This window comes from Vipera ursinii (genome assembly GCF_947247035.1).
Source record: "Vipera ursinii genome assembly, chromosome: 1".
In the NCBI taxonomy this organism is placed as follows: Eukaryota; Metazoa; Chordata; class Lepidosauria; order Squamata; family Viperidae; genus Vipera; species Vipera ursinii.
The window spans coordinates 318103719-318126238 of record NC_139512.1 but is presented as its reverse complement, the minus strand read 5'-3'; the positions used below and the strand labels follow the sequence as shown (position 1 = coordinate 318126238).

At 40.9% G+C, this 22520-nt stretch overlaps 1 protein-coding gene across 1 annotated transcript; it reads right to left on the bottom strand.

Moving 5' to 3' along the window:
- Window positions 1–2983: 2983 nt before the first annotated feature.
- LOC310632062 (transmembrane protein 121-like) lies at window positions 2984–4555 on the bottom strand (the record flags this gene model as incomplete). The annotated part of the gene is made up of 1 exon (XM_083348950.1): window positions 2984–4555. The coding sequence occupies one exon, from the start codon at window positions 4553–4555 to the stop codon at window positions 3608–3610; it is 948 nt and encodes a 315-aa protein (XP_083205076.1). The 3' UTR covers window positions 2984–3607.
- Window positions 4556–22520: the final 17965 nt, after the last annotated feature.

Here is a 22520-nt window from a genome sequence, read left to right as displayed (position 1 = left end):
TATTTATAATTTCTGGTTTTGGCATGCGACACTGAAAATTGTTCCAAACCAATTAAAAAACTGAGTAAAGATTTGTAATTATAAAGAAAGAGAATGAGCTGTATTCCAGTTAATTAAACTTCTGACTACAAATCCTAAGAGATACATATGTGGGAGTAAATGCCACTGACCCCAGTGGGAGTTTCTTAAGACTAAGCTGCAAGTCACAGAGGGTGTTTCTGAACAGAAAGCCTCTTAGCAGCAGCAAAGTAAGTTTCTCGTGTCTAACTGTAAGCTGCACACGATTTTATAAAAAGTCTGCTGGACTTTTTCTTGAAGAGGAAGGGCTAGACTGCACTAATACTTCCACTGAAGAAATCAAGAAGGATAGATGGTCCTTTAGTTTGCTCTCTCTCTTTATTTAATCCACCTATATTGCAGGTTGACCTTCTAAAATGGTAGCAGTGGAAATACGTGTCCAAATGTTACCTTACAAAAAAAAATCAAGTATCTTTCAATGCTCTCTCCCTTTCTTTTGGCTTAAATGAACAAAAAATAAAGATAATTAGTCCCCTCTTACTTCTTAGTCCAGGGGTTCCTAAAATGTAGGTACTAGAGGGCACCCCTTCCTGGACATTCATGAGATATTTGAGGGGAACTGCATTTGCACCACTCTATCTGGACAAAGGCGGCCTTCATTGGTCTGCTGGTGCTGAGTAGATTGCAGCTGTCTTTCAATGGCGCTTGCACAATGTCTGTCAAATGATACCCCTGATCCTGGAGTGTATTTTAACCATGATTCAGTTTTAGGTCTTAAAGGCTGGCTTGCACACACACCAAAAAGGAGCCTGTCAGAGTAATATTCAGGAGGGCAGATAATAATTAGATAATTCATGATTTTAGAGGAATATAGTGCTATAAAGTTGGAGACCCTATGCCTTACCCCAAATGTTTTTTTCAATGCTTTAATTTAACTTCTCTTGTGGTATATTTAAATCCAGGTAATTAACAACCAACACTGTTCATGTTCTCGCTTTATTTAAGGAAGAGAAAGGTTCTTCCCCAGAGCAGGAAACAGCTGTTGTTCTCAGTCTTTTCTCAGCTTTGTATTATAAAAACAAAAGCAGCTTGACAACTTTAATTTCTGCAGAAAGCCCTCATTTGGCAGAAAGTACACATATCCGAAGGGCTACACAAGTTTTCTGGCAGTCTATTAGTGAGGGAGAGAAATAGTGTGGGGAGAGCTTGGAAGAAGATAAAGATGTGCCCCAGAGAACAGGACAACTCATCATGGTCAACCCGGCGTGGCCATCTTGCCATGGCCTTCTCACCACAGGACAACTTGCTGCAGCCAACATACTGCGGGACAATTCATTGTGGGACAATTCAATGTGGGATAACTCAACATGATAAATATCCGCCACTGTTTCTTCGATATCATTGCCACTGACAAAAATGGAAATAATGTAGAAAAACAGTGGCAGATAACATTTATCACATTGAGTTATCACATGTGGATTGTCCCGTGGTGAGTTGTTCCGCAATGAGTTGGCCATTGTGAGTTGTCTGACAGAGAGTTGGTTGTGGCAAAATGGCCTCAGCAAGGTGGCTGTGCTGGCTTAGTCATGGCAAAATGGCCATGGCGAGTTGGACAGGGTGAGATGGCTGCAGTGAGATGATTGTGGCGAGTTGTCCTAGGCACCACAGAGAAGACGTGAACTCTTTGAGTTTGGACCTGCCTGCTTATCACTGCCGCACTTCCCCCCAGCATGTGACGGGGCCACCACAGAGCATTCTTCCGGGTGTTTAAAGGTTAAAGGTAAAGGTTCCCCCCGCACATGCGTGCTAGTCGTTTCCGACTCTAGGGGCCGGTGCTCATCTCCGTTTCAAAGCCGAAGAGCCAGCGCTTGTCTGAGGACGTCTCCGTGGTCATGTGGCTGGCATGACTAGACGCCAAAGGCACACAAAATGCTGTTACCTTCCCACTGTAGTGATCCCTATTTTTCTACTTGCATTTTTACGTGCTTTCGAACTGCTAGGTTGGCAGAAGCTGGGACGAGTAACAGGCGCTCACTCTGTTACGCGGCACCTGGGATTCGACCCGCCAAACTGCCAACCTTCTGATCAACAAGCTCAGCGTCCTAACCCACTGAGCCACCGCGTCCCTGTTTAGACCTTTGTAAAACAAAAGTTGTCACTAATGGACAAGGTGAGTTCTTAAATCTTTGTGGAACGGTCATTTGAGTGAAGACAGCTCACCTGGTAGACAAGGGAGGAAGGTGCTATCTGTCAACATTCTCTCCTATTGCACAATTAAAAGAATTCCTGGCCTGGAGGCAGGTAGGAAGTTATTAGTAGTCTATAATGGAGAATAAGGCCCGTTATGGATTTTTGTTTTAGTTAATCTATAAAACCCTAAATATTCAGAGAATCTGTCTTGTATGTAAAATTCTATAGGAGCCTGATACAACACAAAAATGAGAAGGTCTGTCATCCACTTCCCCATGGATGCAATAAAGCTGAATACTCTTACATCTGGAAAAGGAGATCACCCTAAAGATTTTATGTTTATTCTTCCTGTCTGACACATCTAAACTCTAGAGCTGTCTCTGCACAATTACCGTCAGGGTGACAATATTGCTTGACAAGTATTGCTGCACCTGCAGCTCCATGATCCAGTAAGAAAATATTTTCAATGCCAATCGCAACAAATTTTCAATGTATACTGTAGTTTGAAACTGTATGTTAGGTGGATTTTAAGAGGAGATTTAACAACATGGGACCTAAGAAACGAAGTGGGTAGTGTTTTGTGTCTTTCTCTCCTCTTGGTTTCCTGCAATTACTTGTAACCTTCTTATCCTTCAAGACAATATCAAGCATAAACATTAACCTGATCACTGAAAGATGTTGCAAGGCACCTGCACAGGGAAATGGGACAAACCTTCAAGCTTGGTCTTCATTTTATTGAAAGAGAAAAATATCTATGAAAAGAAGCATGGGAAAAGGATCATAAGCCAGCATGTTTCCACAGGAAAGAGAACATGGCCCTGGAACCACTACATACCTGAGCATCCCACCCCCAGAAAATTAAATAGGCAGGCGGGCACAGATGCCGAGTCTTTCAACCATCCCAAAAAGGAAGGTCACATTTCAAACGTTATGTGCCCTGTAGGTGAAAAGATACTTTCCTCATATTCACAGATGTATTCTATGCAACAGAGTTGGCCACATGCCCAAACAGCTTTCATTACAGAATGATTGACTATAGGAAAGGCACAGGAGGGAATTAATAACTTGCTGCTGACTCCTGTCCACTGGCAGATTATTGATTCAGTGGTTCATACTTTCCCAGAGATCTGCCCATCAGTTTCTTGCTAGCTTGCTCCTTGGCAGTAGGGCTGGGTTTTGTTTTGGATCATTCCTGAAATGACCTTATTTCAACTGAGGTCATTGTTAGCAGTACATCTGTGTAAGGAAGGAAGGGGTGGGAGCACTCACTGATAAACTTTCAAGGTGGACCAGCACTGGCTTGGTGGGGCCTGATACATTTGGTTCCTCTTTGCTTTTGATCTTAATGATCGTAGACGTAAGATGTTCCTTGCCACAAGGCATGTGGATGCACAGCATGTCATGTATTTCCCTGGGCCAATTCCTCAGGGCAGGGAGTCTGGTTCTGGGGCTTTAGTAGATGCATGACAGGCTGTGGTTGGGAAGAAACATTATGTTGTGGGTCTACTGTGCCATGTCCTGCTGCTGTGTGATACAAATGTTTCTTGTACTGCACAAACATGCAGACCTTAAGAACAATGGCCAGCACGTTCTTCCCCATGAAGATACCAGAGACACGAATGTCCCGGAAGAATAACATATTACTTCCCCTGATGAAGATTGTGGTGATATTGATTGTAAGCATGCTCAGAATTGGGTACAGCATCATGCGGTGCGGCACAATGCTGATTCCTTGCATACTAATTTCACACAGCGAGACACAAGGCAGAATCAAGAGGAGGATGTAGCAGTAGAAGAACATCAGGCCTTCGGCCCAGATAGGTAACCCTTTCTTCTGAGGCTCCCAGAGATTGGCCTGAATGTCCAGCACATCCAGCATGTCGACAATGACCCAGAAGAGACGATTGCGAAGATCCTCCTTTTTCTTGAACGTCCTGACGTACTCCATATGCTCTGTAGCCACCAAAAGCACATAGAGGGCTGGGATGCAGATTGACAGCAGAAGGGTCAATGCTTTGCGGGCCATGAGGTCCAAACTTTTCCTGTCAGCCTTATAGTTCTGATAAATGAAGTAGACTTTGATTTCCAGCACGAAGACATACAGGAACCAAAGGATCATGGCATAGCCTCGCTTAGCAGTCCTCACTTCAGCCCCAACCCAAACAGCGACATACCTGAGCACCACCAGGAAGCAGATGTCTCCAACTGAGATCATGATGCAAATAGCCAATTTCCTCGAACCCTGGTTCTGTTCCACCAGATAAGCATCCATCAGCACCATGCTGCTCATGATGAGTGTAGTGGATAGGCAGACATGGGGTTTGTTAATAGGAGGGGGAGGAACCATTCTGAAACACACAGTACACGTATTATTAGTCCAACAGAATTTCTGTGCAGCCATGGCCCTTCTCTATGCTCATTGTTAGCACTATGTACTCTACAGCTTCAGCATGTGTGGGGTGTCGATTAACTGTATCACTTCATCTAATATCCCTATAGTTGAATAACACACCTTAATATGTGTTCATTTCCCAAAGAAACTGTATAGATATAACATTCAAGCAATAGAAACTGAACATGGACCTTTAATTCAAGGTTTAATGCATGTAGTAAACACACACTCTATGCCAAACTTTCACATATGAACATAGTAGTATTGTGCTTTCAGTACTTAGAAAATATTTATTGTAAGCTTCTTTTTCCCTCTGTGCAATATGGGAAAAATATGGATATCACTGATTTTCCTTCTATCACTGTATTCCCAAAGGCGTCCCATCCATCTGGACAAACTTTGGGAATTCCATGGGGAGAAGCTATCAGTGAAAATGGTCTGATCCCTTTTCTAGCCACCATATAAATTTGAATTTTACTGAGAGATCACTCTCTTCAGTAAAGCCTTGATCGTGATCCAAACCTTTGATTTTAATAAAAACATGTTCTAGTGATGGATGGATCCCTGATTGAGATTACATTTTATGGAGATGTTTTTCAGAATCAATGACGTCCAATTCTCAAGTTGCTAGCACAAATTGTTAATTCTACTGTGGCCTCAGAAACGTGCTTTACAGAACAGATAGTGAATAAAATTCAAGTTCTTATGTTACATGTGCCACCAAATTCAGTTTATTGGCCCTCATTCACACCCTGTCAAGACACACAGATCTTGTAAACCCTCCCCTTGCTTTCTCCAAATGGGTGCAGCGAGAGCAGACAAGATACACACCCCCAGTCAACAGCTGGGAAATAACTAGGGACAAATCCAAATCTGTTTCAACCAAACACTAAGGCAAATCAGGTTCTTTGGAATATACAGAGACCTGGTGAATTTAAAGAAATAGCAAAACTTTACTGGTTACAAGGTACACTCACTCTTTCTCACACTTACATACAACTCATTCATGCTTACCTACATCCTTTTCAACTACGGTAGGCTGCCAGGCATTAGCTAAGAGGGATGGAAACTGCCAAGTTTGATTCCAAAATAATTCTCAAGGAGTCGGTGGGCTTGTGGACCTCTTTTTGTCTCCAAGGATTCTTGCTTTATTGACTAGCTGGAATGGGATGGGGACCCCGTTTCATGTGTTCAGGAACAGCTTCCTTTGTCTGGTTCAGGTGACATTTTTTTTCCTTTGTTCTCTTAACAATTTGATTCCTTCTTATTTACTCCTGTAATGGACCTTGTAGTCAAGATTCCTGGCTTTTTTGTCCTCTCTGCTTACATGCCTGTTTCCTTTTTACAGGTAGTCCTCAACTTACAACAGCTCACTTAACAGTAGTTCAAAGTTACGACTGCCTTATGATCCATCCTCAGAGTTAAGACCATCACACAACCCCTATGGGATTGCAGCTTGGACACTTGGCAACCAGTTTGCATTTACAAGAATTGCAGCATCTGGCAGTCATATGATCATAATTAGCAACCTTCCCAGTCAATTTCTGACCAGGAAAGTCAATTGGGGAAGCTGTGTTTGCTTAATGACCATGGTAAAAATGGTTGTAAAATCAGGTCCAGTCACATGAGTGACTCAGTTACTGACCACATCACTTAGCAACGAAAATTCTGGTCTTAATTATGGTCATGAATCAAAGGCTACCTGTAGTTGTGGCAGCTTCTGACTAATCCCACACATTTCTACTATCGTGTGTGTGAGCACTGTATCCAAATATTGGAAAGAGATTGAAAATGAATTAAAGGCCAGGAAGAAGCCCAACAGGTCTAAACTAGATCAAGCTCAAGAACAGTCTTTCCTAACCAACTGTCCTGCAAAAGGCCTGGGTTAGGTCTTCCAGAATTCCCAGATAGGTTACATGCCCAACATGCAGCTGAGCCATTTCCTTGTTCTTTCTTACTATAGAATGTGCGGTCCTGATTCAGACCGGGTCTATAGTAGGTGCTAAAAATCTTTCCTCTCCTGTACATTTCATTTCCAAAATTCTGGAAAGAACCTCCTGAACCGTGGTGGCTCAGTGGTTAGAATGCAGTATTACAGGCTAACTCTGTTCACACACCAGACCATTGATCCTGACCGGCTCAAGTTGACTCAGCCTTCCATCATCCTTCTGAGGTCGGTAAAATGAGGACCACAGTGTTGGGAGCAATATGCTGACTCTGTAAACCACTTAGAGAGGGCTGTAAAAGCACTGGGAAGTGGTATATAAGTTTAAGTTTGTTCAGTAAATATATCCCTAGGACCACACAGGCAGTATCTGCTTTTCCTGGCCCTCTACCACTCACATGTTTATTGATTTCATATGCTATTGGCAAAGCTGGAACAATTAGGCTAATGCTAAATTAATTTTCAAAAGGCTTACAAGCTTTTGCTGCTTTGAGAGATTCTTGTCAAAGTAACATCAGTAGGAAGAGGGAAAAGCTGAGGCCGTATCATAATGATGATCACCAGAGCAGGGAATGAGACCCACTGAATGAAAAACAGGGGGGATGAAAAAGACCAGGAATTTTGAAATAAAAATGGAACAGAAATGCAGATTTAAAAACAAGGATATCAGATAGCACAGCTTGCAGGATCTTCTATGACCTTGGGTGGCCCTGAGTTTTTCTTCCAATGCAATTGACAAGAAACTGGAAACCCATTATCCTACTTATATCCAACCCACCCTCTGTCCAAGCCGTTCTGCTGATGAGACTCATTACTTACATTCAGAACACTTGTCTTTCTGTCATTTTGCTTTCTTGTTACGGAGAATTCAGCTAATTGTAATACCACACAAAGCTCTAAACTGCACAAACTCTATATAGGCACCCATTTTAGGCCTCAAACCCAAGAATAACACATGGTGGAGTTTTTTATTGTTTCTACACCTACAGACAGAATCTTGCCAGACTATCTGCTCTACTATCTGAACCTACCATATACTCTGAAAACTATTAGGGAGGGATTGTCTTGAACATCTTTCTCCCAACATAAAATATCCAGATTGAGTTGTCTCTTATTCCTCTGGAAGGCACTCCCTTCCTCCTGGGAATCTAGCCTACTTCACTCCATCACACCCCACCTGTTCCTACATGTAATTATTTGCTGGCTAAGATCTAGTAAAGATGCTCTCTTAAGGCTGCTGCATCGGGAATGGGACAACTTGCCACAGCCAACTTGTTGTGGCCAATTCGTCACAGCCAACTCACCACGGCCAACTTGCCGCAGGACAACTTGCCACAGCCAACTTGCCATGGGACAACTCACTGTGGAACAATTTAACAATTCTATTTAATTACTTAAAATAAAGAATTATTTTATTTTTTGTCGATTACCTTTCATTCTGTCCCTTCTTTTGCATCCTTTCTTTAACGATTCTATTCCACCATTTCTTTGTTATTAGTGTAACTTTTGCCTAGCAACGAGTTGTCCTGTGGTGAGTTGGCCGTGGCAAGGTGTCCTGCAGCAAGTTGGCCATGCTAAGTTGGCCAAGGCGAGTTGGCTATGGAGAATTATCATAGACGCGCTGCATCTGCTGGAAATTTGCAGTGTGATGACTCAAATGGAAATGCTCAGAACACAGATGCTCTGGTCATGGAACCCCTCCTTGTTCCATTAGAGTTGGCCACAATACTTTTAATCTTCTGGTTAAACTAATGTCTGGTACTCCTATCTCTCATCCAAGAGTTTTTGAAAGCAATTGAAGATACCTAACATGCTTTTTAGTTTTTTTTCCTTTTAATTATTTTAAACTATTATCATTTAAGAACAATGTTTCTTTTAAGAATCTGTACCCTGTTTATGGATTGTAATGCTACTTAAGTGTAACGTTATTTAAACTTAAACTGAATTAAATTAAATTCAGTACACTTAAATTATTCCTCTCTGTTTAATCGTTTTCTCCTCCTGTCACCTTCAGAATTATATTACTTTTGGAGGAACTCCAGAGCCAGCCCTAGAGATGGGAACGGGCATTGCTCACCTCCAGTGAAAAGAAGAGCGCTCATTCATTCTAATTTAGAGATGGTTGGATTGGGGCTGTGGTGTGATCTGTTTGGCCATTAGACAGCTGCTTTTTAGGCTGAACAGCATCACATTTTAAGCAACATCACTCCATCTCCTTACTGTGAAGTGATTTAGAGTTTGAAGCACATGCCTTGTGCATACTTCCCTACAATTCTAAATTGACATCTTGACTCTATTAGCTCAGTGATACAATATAATTAGATTTGTATAGCTCAATAACGGATAATAATAATAATTTACTGGAATCCATTAATCAGTGTATGAGGACATGAATGGTAAATCAGTAAATACTGGATAAAAATGAATGATCCAACCAGCATTCAGCACTTTTAATAAATCCTGTTTATTTTAAAGGAAAAGATTTATAAGTGTTTCACTGACTAGATTCCATCTACATATAAATAATATATGACAGTAAAAACTGAGGTTGCTGTATCTCTTCTCTAAACAGTTACACAGAGAGACAATTTTAGTGTATATACACATATTATATTAGTATTGTCTTGTGAACATTTTTGCAAAAGGCAAGTTACTCTAGGAAATGTTAGTGCATTCTATTTATACAGTGATTTATGAGTAATTCAAATACCCTTTATTTTATTGTACAAAAAAAAACAGATATTCAGAGTTTCTAATAGATATGTATATATATTGTTCAAAACCAGAACAAAACTGAACCATTTAAATGAAGAACAAAGAAGGCAAAGAAACATTGTAGATATGTTCTGCTTCCCCTAAGGTTAGTTTTGGCTTGGAATGTTTTGTGAATGGAATCAATTACGTTTATAGCTCAGTGTGATATATGAACCCAGCTAATTATGGATTCCTGTGACTTAGTCAGGAAATCAGTTAAGTATGACTTAGGGTTAGGGTTCACAACCTGAGATCTGGGAATTGCATTTCCAACATAGGGAAAGTATGCAGAGATTGCCAAGCATGTTTAGTGTGATGTGTTAAGCCTTGCTTAAGGATATCCTGTGATTTTTTTCCCCAGTAGTTTAGATTAAAAGTCAGTCTCATGCAGTGCAATTTACATATGGTTGGGGAGTTGATTTCCCAGGGGAGATAAGGAATTTTATGTCTGAGTATATAGGCTGAGCCTATTGATTACTAAAGTAGTGCAAGCTCTCAGGACTCATAGTTAGCAATTGGGTTACGGTCTTTGAAGGCAGAATTGAGGATTTGCTCAGTATTGCACTTCAGGAGGTTACTCATGGGATTCAAAACTGCAGATGTGGGAAACTGTGAGAACTACCCAAAAAGAAGAAGAAGAGAAAAAAAACAAGAAAAAAAGCAGCTGAGACTACAGACAATGAAGACAGCCAAGCACATACAAACAGAACTAAGATTGAAGCTGCTAGTAAGCCTGACTGGGGAGGGAAAATGCCAGCAGATAAGCCGGTGAAGAAAGACACGCTTACAATGTGATGCTTTTCTTCCAGGTTTCTGTGCAAGAAAAACGCATGCAAATATGAATATAAATTTTCTTTTCCTAGTCTGCCCACTGATCCTTCCTATGATTAATCCTCGCTGCTGTTTATATAAATCTATGGAGAAAGTTGCCAGAAGCCACAAGTAAAAGCATGAATTTATGCTTCTTTCATGTGTAACTGGTTTTTAAGAGCAACTTGTTAGGCAATACTGTATCACAACATTAAGTAGGAAGTAGTGAAATACTGTCGCAGGCCTTGACCTTATGTAGTTGAACTAATACACTTCTCTAGCTCAGAGACAGGCCCAGGTTAATTAGCTGTAAAGGAAAAATGTAGACTAACATTGCCCCATGTATTTACAAACAGGTTAAGACGGTTTGGAACTGGAATAGAAGCTAGATACTACTAATATTATCCCACAAAAAAGAGCAGTGCTTCACACAGTTGCAGCTGCCCTTTTGCCTTTCTTAAACCCCCTTGGCAGACCTCACTGCTCCGTAGTCTGCTCTACTGGTTGAGTATCTAGGACCAGTTTAGGATTATGTGAAAGAGAATCATTTATTTGGAAGCAATAAGCACCTAAGAAAGTAAAAGAAGCAGAAAAATGTATCATTACACACACACACACACACACACACACACAGAGAGAGAGAGAGAGAGAGAGAGAGAGAGAGAGAGAGAGAGAGAGAGAGAGAGAGAGAGAGAAAGAAAGAGAGAGAGAGATTTTGCTAGGTTGTACAGCATCCACCCACGCTCTGGAAGGACACTCTCATTTACCCTAAAAAGTAAATCCTCTTCTCTGGCTTCACAAAGGCTACTTTAGCACAGGATTCAACACAATGAGGTATATTATAAGCTACAAAACAAGACTTTTGCTTTTTAAAAAAAAATTGACTTCCTTTGATTTAGAAGGAAGTGGCAGCAGAAATCAATTTAAACTTTGGAACCATAATTTATGCCAAGATGGAAAAGAGGCCATGTTAAAAAAGATTGGTCTGAGGCATTAGTCTAGAGAACTCCAGAAGCTCCACAGGTAGTACTTTAATAGGATGAAGACTTTTGATCAAAAACAAGGGACATAATGTTTATAGGTGTCTTAAATCTAATGGCAGACTGTCTGGATTCCATTAAACCAGAGCCAAGAGAAAATTAAGTATCCGACAAAGAAAGATGGGTCCAAGATATAGTATCATCATTTGGCAAAGGCAATACCACTTTTTTCATGTAAAATAATGTTTCTATATCTATGGGTCAAATCCATTGTTCATAATCATTAGATTAATAACATTGGGATTACAAACCCATGCTTATTATACACCACCCAAAGTCATTTTTGTGAGCTAGGCATATAAATTTTGTAGATAAACAAATAAATACATAATATATTGCATGGAATTAAGAATGTGTGTAATATGAATGTAGAACAGCCACTGTAAAAATATTTCTCCCAAAATGTCAGCAGTTCTCTCTTGTCACTGGTAACTTTGAAGCTGCTGAATATAAGCAGCTTCATCGAGTCCATTTCATGGTATATCTAGTTTCTGGATTTATTAAACTAGTTTCTAATTTATTAAAGCAGCATCATTAAAATATGTGTAGCCAGTAAGTAGATTTTTTTCCTTATTTTTAAGCATTTCTTTCCTACACTTAGGCTGGAATATAGGCTTTCATAGTCCACCTGATGGTAAATCTAGTTTCTGGATTTATTAAACTAGTTGTTAATGTATTAAGCAACATGATTAAGAAATGTGCAGCCAGTACGCAGGGTTTCCCCCCCCCTTATTTTTAAGCATTTTTATCAAAAAGTCTTCTTTTGACTATGGTCACCCAACATGCAAAACCATAGTTTGCCTTAACACAATTTATTAAATGAATCATAACTGGTTGAGTCCACAGAACTCAAATTATAAATCACAATTTACAAATGATTATGTCTGGGTTAAACGAACACAACTGCAGAAGAAAAAATCACCCAGAACCTGGGCTGAACATTACATCACTACAGGGATCAATATTTAGAGCCAAATTTCCACCCTCCCATGTGAATGACACACTTGATCAAGTGCCAATCCATGCAGTGAGATCTACTACTAAGCAATATGCTAAGCATAAAAATAAAAATGCCTGGCAGTTTTTCCCTGGCAGGCTACAAATTATTCATTTTAACCTTTAAAGCCCATCAACAATTTAGGACTTGATCTTCTGAGGGATCCCATATTTCAAAATGAACTTGCCTGGGTGTTAGGTGCAGGGGGTCTCACTTTATGAGGTCTGTTTGTTGGGCATATAGGAGAAGAATTTCTTCTATATGGCTCACATCCATGGACATCTGGAAGGGACAAGGGAAAAGTGATATCATACATGGCATAATGGAACTGATATAAATGTTGTCAACATGATATCATGATTGGTACAACTCTTGAGAAAAAGGAAGTAAGTCTTTCTTCTTCAGCTATGCCTTTGTAATCTGAGTTAGCTTTCATACCGGGTTAATTATTTCAATGACATTTTAACTCTAGTTATGTTTTGTGTTGTTAGCTGTCTTGATTGCTCCTTGGGCAGAAAGACAGACTATAATTAAAATAAATCTCTATACACATATTAGTCTAGCTTAACTCACAGGAAACAGAGATGCTTCACAGGACAGGCCTTAAGGCAATGTACTACTTCCTCCTTCAGCTGTATGTCTTATAATTTCATCAAACTAATCAAGGCTTATCAGCTTTCTCTCATCTGATGACTGCCCAGAATTTCCATGCAGGTTGCCCGTCTACCTTCTACCCAACAGAGTAGAAACAAGTTACACTCGCTAGTTCTTATAACCCCATACATATGCTTAATTGTAAACTGGATGGCAAAACTTCAGCCACAGAATGGGATCCACTAAAAAGATTCCAGTGTTGCTTATCCTGAAACATGTCAATAATACTCTAAACAAAGTAAGCACTTCCTCATCTTTTTCAATTTTTTATGTCTTAGGTGCAGTTGAAGGACTTAATTTAGAGCTTTTTTAATTGAGTACATTAGCTGCCAAAAAGGCAATGTTGCAAGCAAAGGACAAATAGTCCATTTTTTCATATAGATCTCACTTCTTCTTTCAGCAGCATGTGCACAACACTCTGTCTGTCTCTCCTCAGTTTTCCATCTAGCAAAACTCATTCATGTCTTTTGTTGAGGCTGAGCTTACCCTTCATATGAATTATGGCTGTCCAGTCTACCTGCTAAGCATGGATCACCTTTTGTTGTTCAATCCTAACTTGAGATTTTGGAGGTTTGGTGGAGCATTTGTGAAAGAGTATAGAAAAAAGGGGAGTATCAGCCTCAGTTTTGCACATGGCAGAGAAACTGTTATCTGTCTATCTGCAGCAGAAAAAAAAGTTAAACAGGTTGGCTGATTTTTGGGTCATGTGCAGAAAGAAGAGGATTGCTGCATTTTTTCACAAGGGGCTTCCTGGCTACAATAAATGGAATTTATAATGTAGCACATCTGGAAAGTGACAGTTTGAGAAAAGTTCTTTACACAACCTATCTTTTTGTGCACTCCGTATTAACCATATTGAGTTTGCATGTGTGAGAGATGCCTATCTACATAGAAATATTATAATTAATGCTTTTCAGGAGTAAAAGATTATGATACAGAAAGTCTCTGCCTGGTTCTTTCATGCTTTCTTATTTTATCCTGGAGAGATGTAAGCTAGACGGCGGAATCAATCTGGCTAGGGAAAGGATATAGAAGGAAAATAGAAGGAAAAAGGCACTTAGCCCCATCCAGATCCTTCTTCCCTGGCAGAGTTGCTGTCTGTTAAATCAATTTTGGTGAAATATCTTATCAATTACAGTTAGACCATAAACATTTTAGTGAATATATTGTATATTGAATAATAATGCTGATTGTCAGTATTCACATGAGAATTTCGGCAATCTCAGGATAATTTTGTCACTCCTTGGAGTCTCTGCAAGCATATAATCATATTTTCCCCACCTCTGGGACACATACAACTACATCTCAGCGATTGCCAACATTCAGAAGAGGTTTTTTTTTCTGTAGGGCAGAACAGGATCGTAAAGCTTCATGAGCAAATGTCACGTTTTCTTAAGGTTCACACTTTCACCCTAACATATTCAGCCACCCGTTCACTGCAGCATCAATTTGTTCTTTGGCTGTTTTCCAAAGAAATCCAAGAGCAAAACCAAAACCAAGGCTGGTTTAACGAAGGATTATTTTAGACAATAATAACCATAATTAATAGTAGTAGCAGTAGTTCAGTATTACCTAGTGCTGGTCTTGAAAGCCCCGGGACTTTTCTCCGGCTGACAACCGGGGGATGGTTTAGTAGTGCCGAAAGACGGAGGGATCTTGAAGCGATCCAGTCAGTTCATCAACTGAGTTAGGAGGACAAGAGCGAGATCCCCGGCAAAGAGCGAGGCCGTCCTTCGCAGCCAATGAATGCTCAGCAAGTTCTGCGCGTGGATTTCAGGCTGGTGAACAGCTCCCAGTCCTGGAGGGGCAGCCGCACCGACGACCGTCCTGCCTTCCACGCCCGGAGCTGCTCAGGCTGACTCTTGCAAGGGAGCCCCCCACACACACACGCACCCCCGCTTGCTAATCGCTACGGTCAGATCCGAATTCTCCCTCCGCACCGCCTCCACCCGCCCTCCGCGTCCCGACCGCCTCGCTCTTCGAGGACCCCCCCACGCCGGTTCCTTCCCGCCGCTCCAGGGGGCTCCCTTCCGGCTGTTGGAGCCTACTGTAGACCGACGCCGGGAGCGCTCCGCGCCGCTCGGTTGGCCGCTTCTTCCCCGCAGATGCCTCCTCTCCGGCAGAGGTGACGTGCAGCCGTTGGCCCGTAGCCCAGCAGCACCGTCCCTCGCAAGGCCACCCGGGCAAGCAAGCCTCTCCTCCTTCCCGCGGGAAGCGAAGGTCGAGAGCGGTTTTTTGCTTTTTTTTTGTTTTTGCAAGCGGCGGTGGCCCACGGGTTTTGCAGTCCCTCCACCCACGAGCGCGGAGCGTTAGGGCAGGGGGCGGGGCTGAGAACTGGGGAAAAAGCGGCACCCGCACACAAACCTACACACACACACACACACACACGCACGCACGCACAAACGCACACCCGCAAAAGTCCTCGAGGTGCCCGAGAAAAGCAGGACTTGGACTCCGCACGGCTGCCCTCCCGCCCGGCCTCCGCCCTTCTCTGGCTCTTGGCCGCCTCGGATCGAGAGCGGGAAAGCGCTCCCCCGACCGGGGCTGGGGTGGGGTGGGGGATCCAGCCGCCCGAGCTGCGGCCGGGGGCGGGAGCTCCTTGCCCCTGGCTGGGCAGCGGGCGGCGGCGCTTTTCTGCAGTCTGGCAAGCGCCCGGCTCGGCTCGGCTGGGAGCGCCGCTGCGATCAAGCGCGCCTCTGCTGAGCTGAGCGAAGCAGTGAATGAAAGTGAGTAAGTCAGGCGGCAGGTTGGCAGCATGGCCGCTCCCTCCAGAGAGCCAGGCGGACGGAGGCAGGCGAGGAGGGAGGAAGGAGCGGACAGCCGAGGGGCAAATGGAGTGTTTGTCTTATTGGAGAGTCTTACCGGAGGAGGTGGAGGAGGAGGAGGCTACGCCGGGACGGTCCCGAGGGATGTGCCGGTGCTTGGTGTTGTGCAAAACAACCCTTCTTTGTTAAATTCCAGATGTTTAATTCCAGACGAGGGCAGCCATCTATGTATATAAATGCGCGTCCGCCCCGGTGCGCTCTTGCTCAAACCGCCTTCCTTCTCATCCCAGAAAGTGCTCCGCATCCCTCAGTCTTCTCCTATGTAAATGCTTCGCCGGCAAAAGCCAGAAAATACGCAGATCAAAGGATGTGCTTGGCTTAATTCCGAAGCTGCTAAATTTTGAGAGAAACATATCTGTAGGCCTTGTATAATTGTCCTCCTTCATGAGCACGTAAGGACCCCCCCCACACACACACACACAAATATAAGCATGTGAAATTTCACTAGCTATAGTTAATATACTTTAAAACTCTTTTCTGCCTTCAAAATTGTTTTAGAAACAGAGATAAAAAAAAAACCCCACTCCGTAACAAGCAAGCTTTTGAGAAAGCTCCAAATTTCCACGATTGGCATTGCAGTCTTTTAACAGCTCTGTTGAGGAGAAAAAGGTGAATGAATGCAGACAGAGAGATAATGCCAAGAAATAGGATTTAATCATTGCTTTCTGATATTGGCTACTGGCGGTTAAGCACTTAGTGACTCTGTGCCCCTAAGAAAAATATCACATCACTAATCCTTTAAGAAAATATTTTTTTCAAAATAAAGATTTAAAAAAACCTTTATTTACCTTTCACACACACACACACACACATATATATATGTATGAAACAAGTATTTCTCTCAGAAAAGCATATAAATATGATATAAAGAAATAGTTTGTATTGTATTATTTTGTATTGTATTATTTTATATTTTAAAATTGAAATACTGCTTCTGTGGAATTTTTGACAAGGGATATAAAAGAAGTAATATGGTATTTTTTTTGGAAAAACAGTGATCTTGCCATTGCTGCTCAAGAATGACAGGTTTATAGGTATCCTATCATCTATCTAGTTCAAATTTAGCTACTATTAAAAGGGAGAAGGTGGAATCCTTTCTATTAATGAGATAGCGTCATCAGTTTCCAAGATAAGCATGAATAGATTCAGCAATACAGTTTGAAAATTGCACTAATCATGGTTGTTAAGCAAGCCACTATTGACTATATTTGTTTATTGTATTCAGCCAAAACTAACCACAATGATGACTTACAGAAATATAGCTAGTTATTTAAATATCAAATTACAAGTATGGGAATATGAACTATTCTATATAAACTCCCTCAAAAGTGATTAGATCCTGGTTGCATAATATAAACATTTTTAGGTTGTTTGTGCATAACAACCATTTGCTCACAATTCAAAATCTATTCTTTGATGTTATCAGATACAGCGACAATAATAGGGTGTTATCTTTAAGCTTGTGCTGTTCATGCTTATTTGTGTGTGTGTGTAAAATTACGCCTGAAATTCCTTCTCAGAATAGCTATTGAAGTGACATCTTCAAATTGCCCTCTAGCTTCCCTGTTCCTGCATGTTATTAAAATTCAGGATTAACTCCAACTAGTGAAATTTATGTCTTATCTAGCTGAAAAGTGACTGCTAATCGTAAACTGTGGCTTCACCTGTTTCTACTATCAGCTTAAGACTAAAGAAACATGGAAATGAGAGATCCTATAGTATCACTAAAAGTCGACACTGAGTTGGTCCATAATCATCATTTCTGCTTGCATATCACTCTTGCATGTGTATCTTGCTATTTGCTTCTCAGTTAGGGAAGGTGACTCTTCTGGGACAGCTTGCAATCCAAATGGATTGCATATGGGCTGTATATGGCTACAAATTTTTCTTTTTAAGTACAGAAAGAGGAAAGTGTCCAAAAATAAAATTGGTAGTGGATTTCAGGTTTCAGGGACCAGATTTCACAAAATTTGGGAATGAACATTGACATTCTAGAATCAGGAGATTGAATATAGTGGATGGCTACAGTCCAATAATTCATTGGAAGTTTTACCAAGGCCACTGTGAAAAGGCAAACGATATAATGAAGTGTTAGAAGACATGATGGAAGCAGTAGGGCAGATAGAGAATAAATTTACTAGTTTGCTTCCTGGTAAATGGATATTTTTGACTGGCCATGTCCTCTAGGATAGCAGTTTTTAAGAGTCCTGTGACATGCTTTTCAGATTCCACAAGTACCCATTGGCCCCTAATAGATTGGTTATTCCTGACATCCGGCATGCAGCTCAGCACGCTGGCTCTAACCCAATATTTCCCTACCCACATTCTCTGAGAAGCTGTGCAAGAGAGCTATTCTGTCATTTATCAGAACATGATAAAATTTCCTGTGTAATGACAGAGTTGTGGGCTGGAGATACCATGTGTCTCCTCCTGGCCAGTACATTTAATGCTAGCAGGGGTGTCAAACTGCCGGCCTGCAGACAGGTTGCATCATGCAGAGGCCGCGCCCACCCCAGTTCCGGCAATGCGAAAAAAGTTGCGATACGTCACGACACATCATGTGACATGGCGAGTTTGACATCTGTGCTATATAGTATTCAGAAAACCTGGGTGAGGTCTAATTTCTAATATAAGTTGCACCAAAGCTGCATTTCAAGGCCATCTATATATACTGCTCAAAAAAATAAAGGGAACACTTAACACAATGTACTGTATTTAATAGTAGGATGTCTTATCTTGTGTTCCCTTTATTTTTTTGAGCAGTATATTTATTCTTCTAACACAGTACAGGTTAGATAAACATCATCACCCTGGCATATCAAAATAATGAAATTATAAATAGTACTAAATATACTAAAGACTCTAGAAAGGGTACAGAGAAGAGCAACAAAGATGATTGGAGGACTGGAGGCTAAAACATATAGGGAACAGTTGCTGGAATTGCGTATGTCTAGTTTAATGAAGAGAAGGGTGAGGGGTGACATGATAGCAGTGTTCCAATATCTCAGGGGTTGCCACAAAGAAGAGGGAGTCAAGCTATTCTCCAAAGCACCTGAAAGCAGGACAAGAAGCAACGGATGGAAACTAGTCAAGGAGAGAAGCAACCTAGAACTAAGGAGAAACTTCCTGACAGTTAGAACAACTAACCAGTGGAACAACCTGCCTCCAGAAGTGGTGAATGCTCCAACACTGGACGTGTTTAAGAAGAGACTGGACAGCCATTTGCCTGAAATGGTATAGGGTTTCCTGCCTGAGCAGGGGGTTGGACTAGATGACCTCCAAGGTCCCTTTCAACTTATTATTATTATTATCTAAGGAAATGTAAGCTCTTATGGTAACATGGATGCTGGGCAGGGGGCTTTGAAAAGGGAGAATCAAAGGAAATTCTTATATGTCTTCTAAATCTGCATGAAGATAATAGCCTGATTTAATATTTGCTGAGGATAACTGTAAGGCGGGAATAAACACCTTTGGACACATTTTCCTTCTGCCCAGTTATTCTCTGTAAATGTCCTTCCAGCCATTGCCTTCATTTCTGGGCTGGGTCTAGCATTACACAGCAGACACAACCTTTACCAGTTACAAAGATGGAGCTGTGTGCATTACCTAAATGAGGCTGCCAGCTGGCCTTAAAATACGCTTTCCTGATGCTGCTCCTTAGCTGTTCATCTAAGATGTAATGGAACAAGAGAAAGGAGACAACATCCTTTATTTCAGTCCCTCTAAATCTTGGGTTGCCAAGAAGGTCACACACAAAAAAAACCTTCAGTGCTGAGAAAACACTTTCCTCTGCAGCCTTTTTGCTTGGCCTGGGCCTTGAAGCAGGCCTACCTTTATGATAAGGTTCATTTGGGAATGTGCATTTTTTTATTAGTGGTCCCATAAAATTCTGCTAAGATTTGGGCCTAGACCAGATCAGTTCCAGAAGGTATGAGCCACCTCTCATATCCATCTCTCCTAATAGGACACAGCAAAGGTGTTAAATACAAGGAGTGCCAAGCGATCATAATGGCCCATATTTAGGACACTGCAACCTCATGCTGGAAAGGCAATTAAGTATAAATAGTGTAAAGGAGCTAAATAGTGTAGAGGAGCTGATATCTGATCAAGGAGGTTGCATGCTGATACTAAGTATAATCCAAAAAACCTTTCCTGGCAAGTCACACAGCTTTCCCTAGACAATACGAGCCTATGCCATGCAGAACAGGACCAGCACCTGAGTCAGCAAATCTAAATAATTCAAATCAGAATTTAAGCGACTGATTTCAAATAGTTAGAAACATCTCTCTTATATGCTTTTCCCCCCAAACCATCTTATTACATCTTGAAGACCAATTGATTTATTTTCTCAGAAGCATTTGGAAACATATGTATATGGCATATTTTGTGGGTGGCTGTATTCTCATAGCATATATTGTCTATGTTTTTGTATCCATTTGAGTTGCAACAGCCTGATGCAGTTATATTTCTGTAAATTACTTTAAAAGTTAGTGATGCATAAAGTAACTGGCAATTTGGCTGCCCTTTAATGACACCTGAAAATTGCTAACGGGAAGCAGGCAGTATCAGTATTGTACAATAGATGATGATAAGGCTAACCCTGTTCTTAATATTAGGAGATGATTCTCTTTGTCATGTCCCCATCCAAATGCAGGCAGTGCTTGTCATAGATTAATAGACAGCCTCAACCAAAGTGGCCACTGGGTGTCACTGAATCTCTACAGACAGGCTGCAGAACTGGGTGTACATGTGTGCAGGAAACTGCAAGTCCTGAAATTCACTCCTTGCCTGGCTTGTGCCCCCATCTGAAAAACTCCCCAAGGAATAGTCATCCATGGACGTCTCCATGACTTCTGGCCTTTCTTTCAAATCTTTACCATGCTATTTTGATAACAAGAATGTTTCTGCTGAGAGAGGAAAAAGAAAAGAGAAGATTGTTGTTCACTTCAACATCTTATCTTATTTGAACATAATCTAATTTATAAAGCTTTCCAGTAAATAAAATGTCATTACTGACATTTGGGAGAGACTGAAAATCCAGGAGTCTTTGCTGACATGCATTATTTTATTTGCTGGAGAAAAATATGGCTCAGAGAGGCTAAGGAAAATATATAACCAGCTCAATTGATTCTTGCTATTTGAGCTGTTGCAATTTTATGAATCAAACATGCACTTTCTCTACTGCTATTTCTATTTTATATACTGCAAGAGCTGTGGAATTCTGATAATCTTTTATTCATACAACTGAAAAAAACTGCCCAAATATTGGTGGTAAAACTGTAGAAAACGTTTCTATTATCTTTAATAGCTGTACAGGAGAGAGAATCTTAAACAAAAAAGCATTATTTTTTCTCCACAGTGCTATACGTTAGCAAGCTATCCAATGCATTGTTAGTTATTTCTTACATATTTCAAGAATTGCATAGTCTGTCTTTCTAGAACATCAAATGTATTGTTCAAGCAATCCATTGAAAGTGGATTTCCCCATGAATTCATTTATTTTGTCCTAAGATTAAAGGGCAGTCATACAAGCGCAATAACATAACACAAAGGAAGCTTTTGGGGAACATATCACGTATGGTGAAGATAGAAGAGAATTTAGACTAGAGATCCCTAGAGGCTCAAGAGGATTAGCTGAGCCCTATAATCCCTCACCTTGCAGGATCAATTTCTGAAAGAATCACAACGTGAGCTAAGATAATTGTATTATTTTGACTTTGTCATTTGGGCCCATGCTTCCTTTCAATTTTAAACTCAGAATATTGGCAAAAGGCAGTACTATATATAATAAAGATAACATCAGGTCAGAGATGGGTAAAAGTCTGGTTGTGGGAGAGATTTTTCCCAGAACAATGCACTGAATTCAATATGTTTATTCTAAGCTATTGGACTTAATATTTCAATTCTAAGTAGGACTGAATCTGGAAACAACCTGATATTGCAAGGATCTGATGATCTTTTGATAATCTACTATTACCTTCCTGAAATGAAATTTAAGCATCTATAGGCCATAACCAATGCAATTATACTGACAAGAAATTTAGGAGGTGGTCCAGCACACTGGGGGAGAATTACGTTAGAACTGGGTAGATTTTGTGATACAGAACAGAACAGAACAGCAGAGTTGGAAGGGACCTTGGAGGTCTTCTAATCCAACCCCCTGTTCAGGCAGGAAACTCTATACCATTTCAGACAAATCCTTGTCCAATTTCTTTAAAACTTCCAGTGTCGGAGCACCCATAACTTATGGAGACAAGTTGTTCCTCTGATAGGTTGATCCCTCTCTTCCTTGTGGCAGTCCCTTAGATCTTAGAAGACTGCTATCATGTCACCCCTAGTCCTTCTTTTCATTAAACTAGACATACCCAGTTCCACCAACCGTTGTTTATATGTTTTAGCCTCTAGTCCCCTGATTGTGTTTATTGCTTTTCTCTGCAAAAACATAAGCTTTTGACATAAATCTCAGACATTACTGATCTCTTAAGATAATGGGAAGCATTCATTTTTATGCTTACAATCCAGATTTTTTCCATTGACTTGAACTACTATTATTATATGATTTTCATTGTTCTACGTAAATTAAACGTAGCTCCAATATTGTGAAGGTTCTCAGACTATCCTTAGTTGGAAAGCTTTCCACTGACTATTGCAGTTCAATAGAGAATAATAGATGTTCCATGAAGGTCTAGATAAGGGCCCCTTTGCCATGGATATCCAGACAATCTCTAATGTTGATTAGACAAATACAATAAGATACTTCTAGCCTTCGGTCCCTGATGAGAAATAGAGATACCTGCTTAGTAATATAACCCAGCGTTTTGCAACTCCAGCAAGTTTAAAATACCGGTATGTGAATTTCAATTCCTAGAATTCCACATGCTCCCTGGGGAATCCT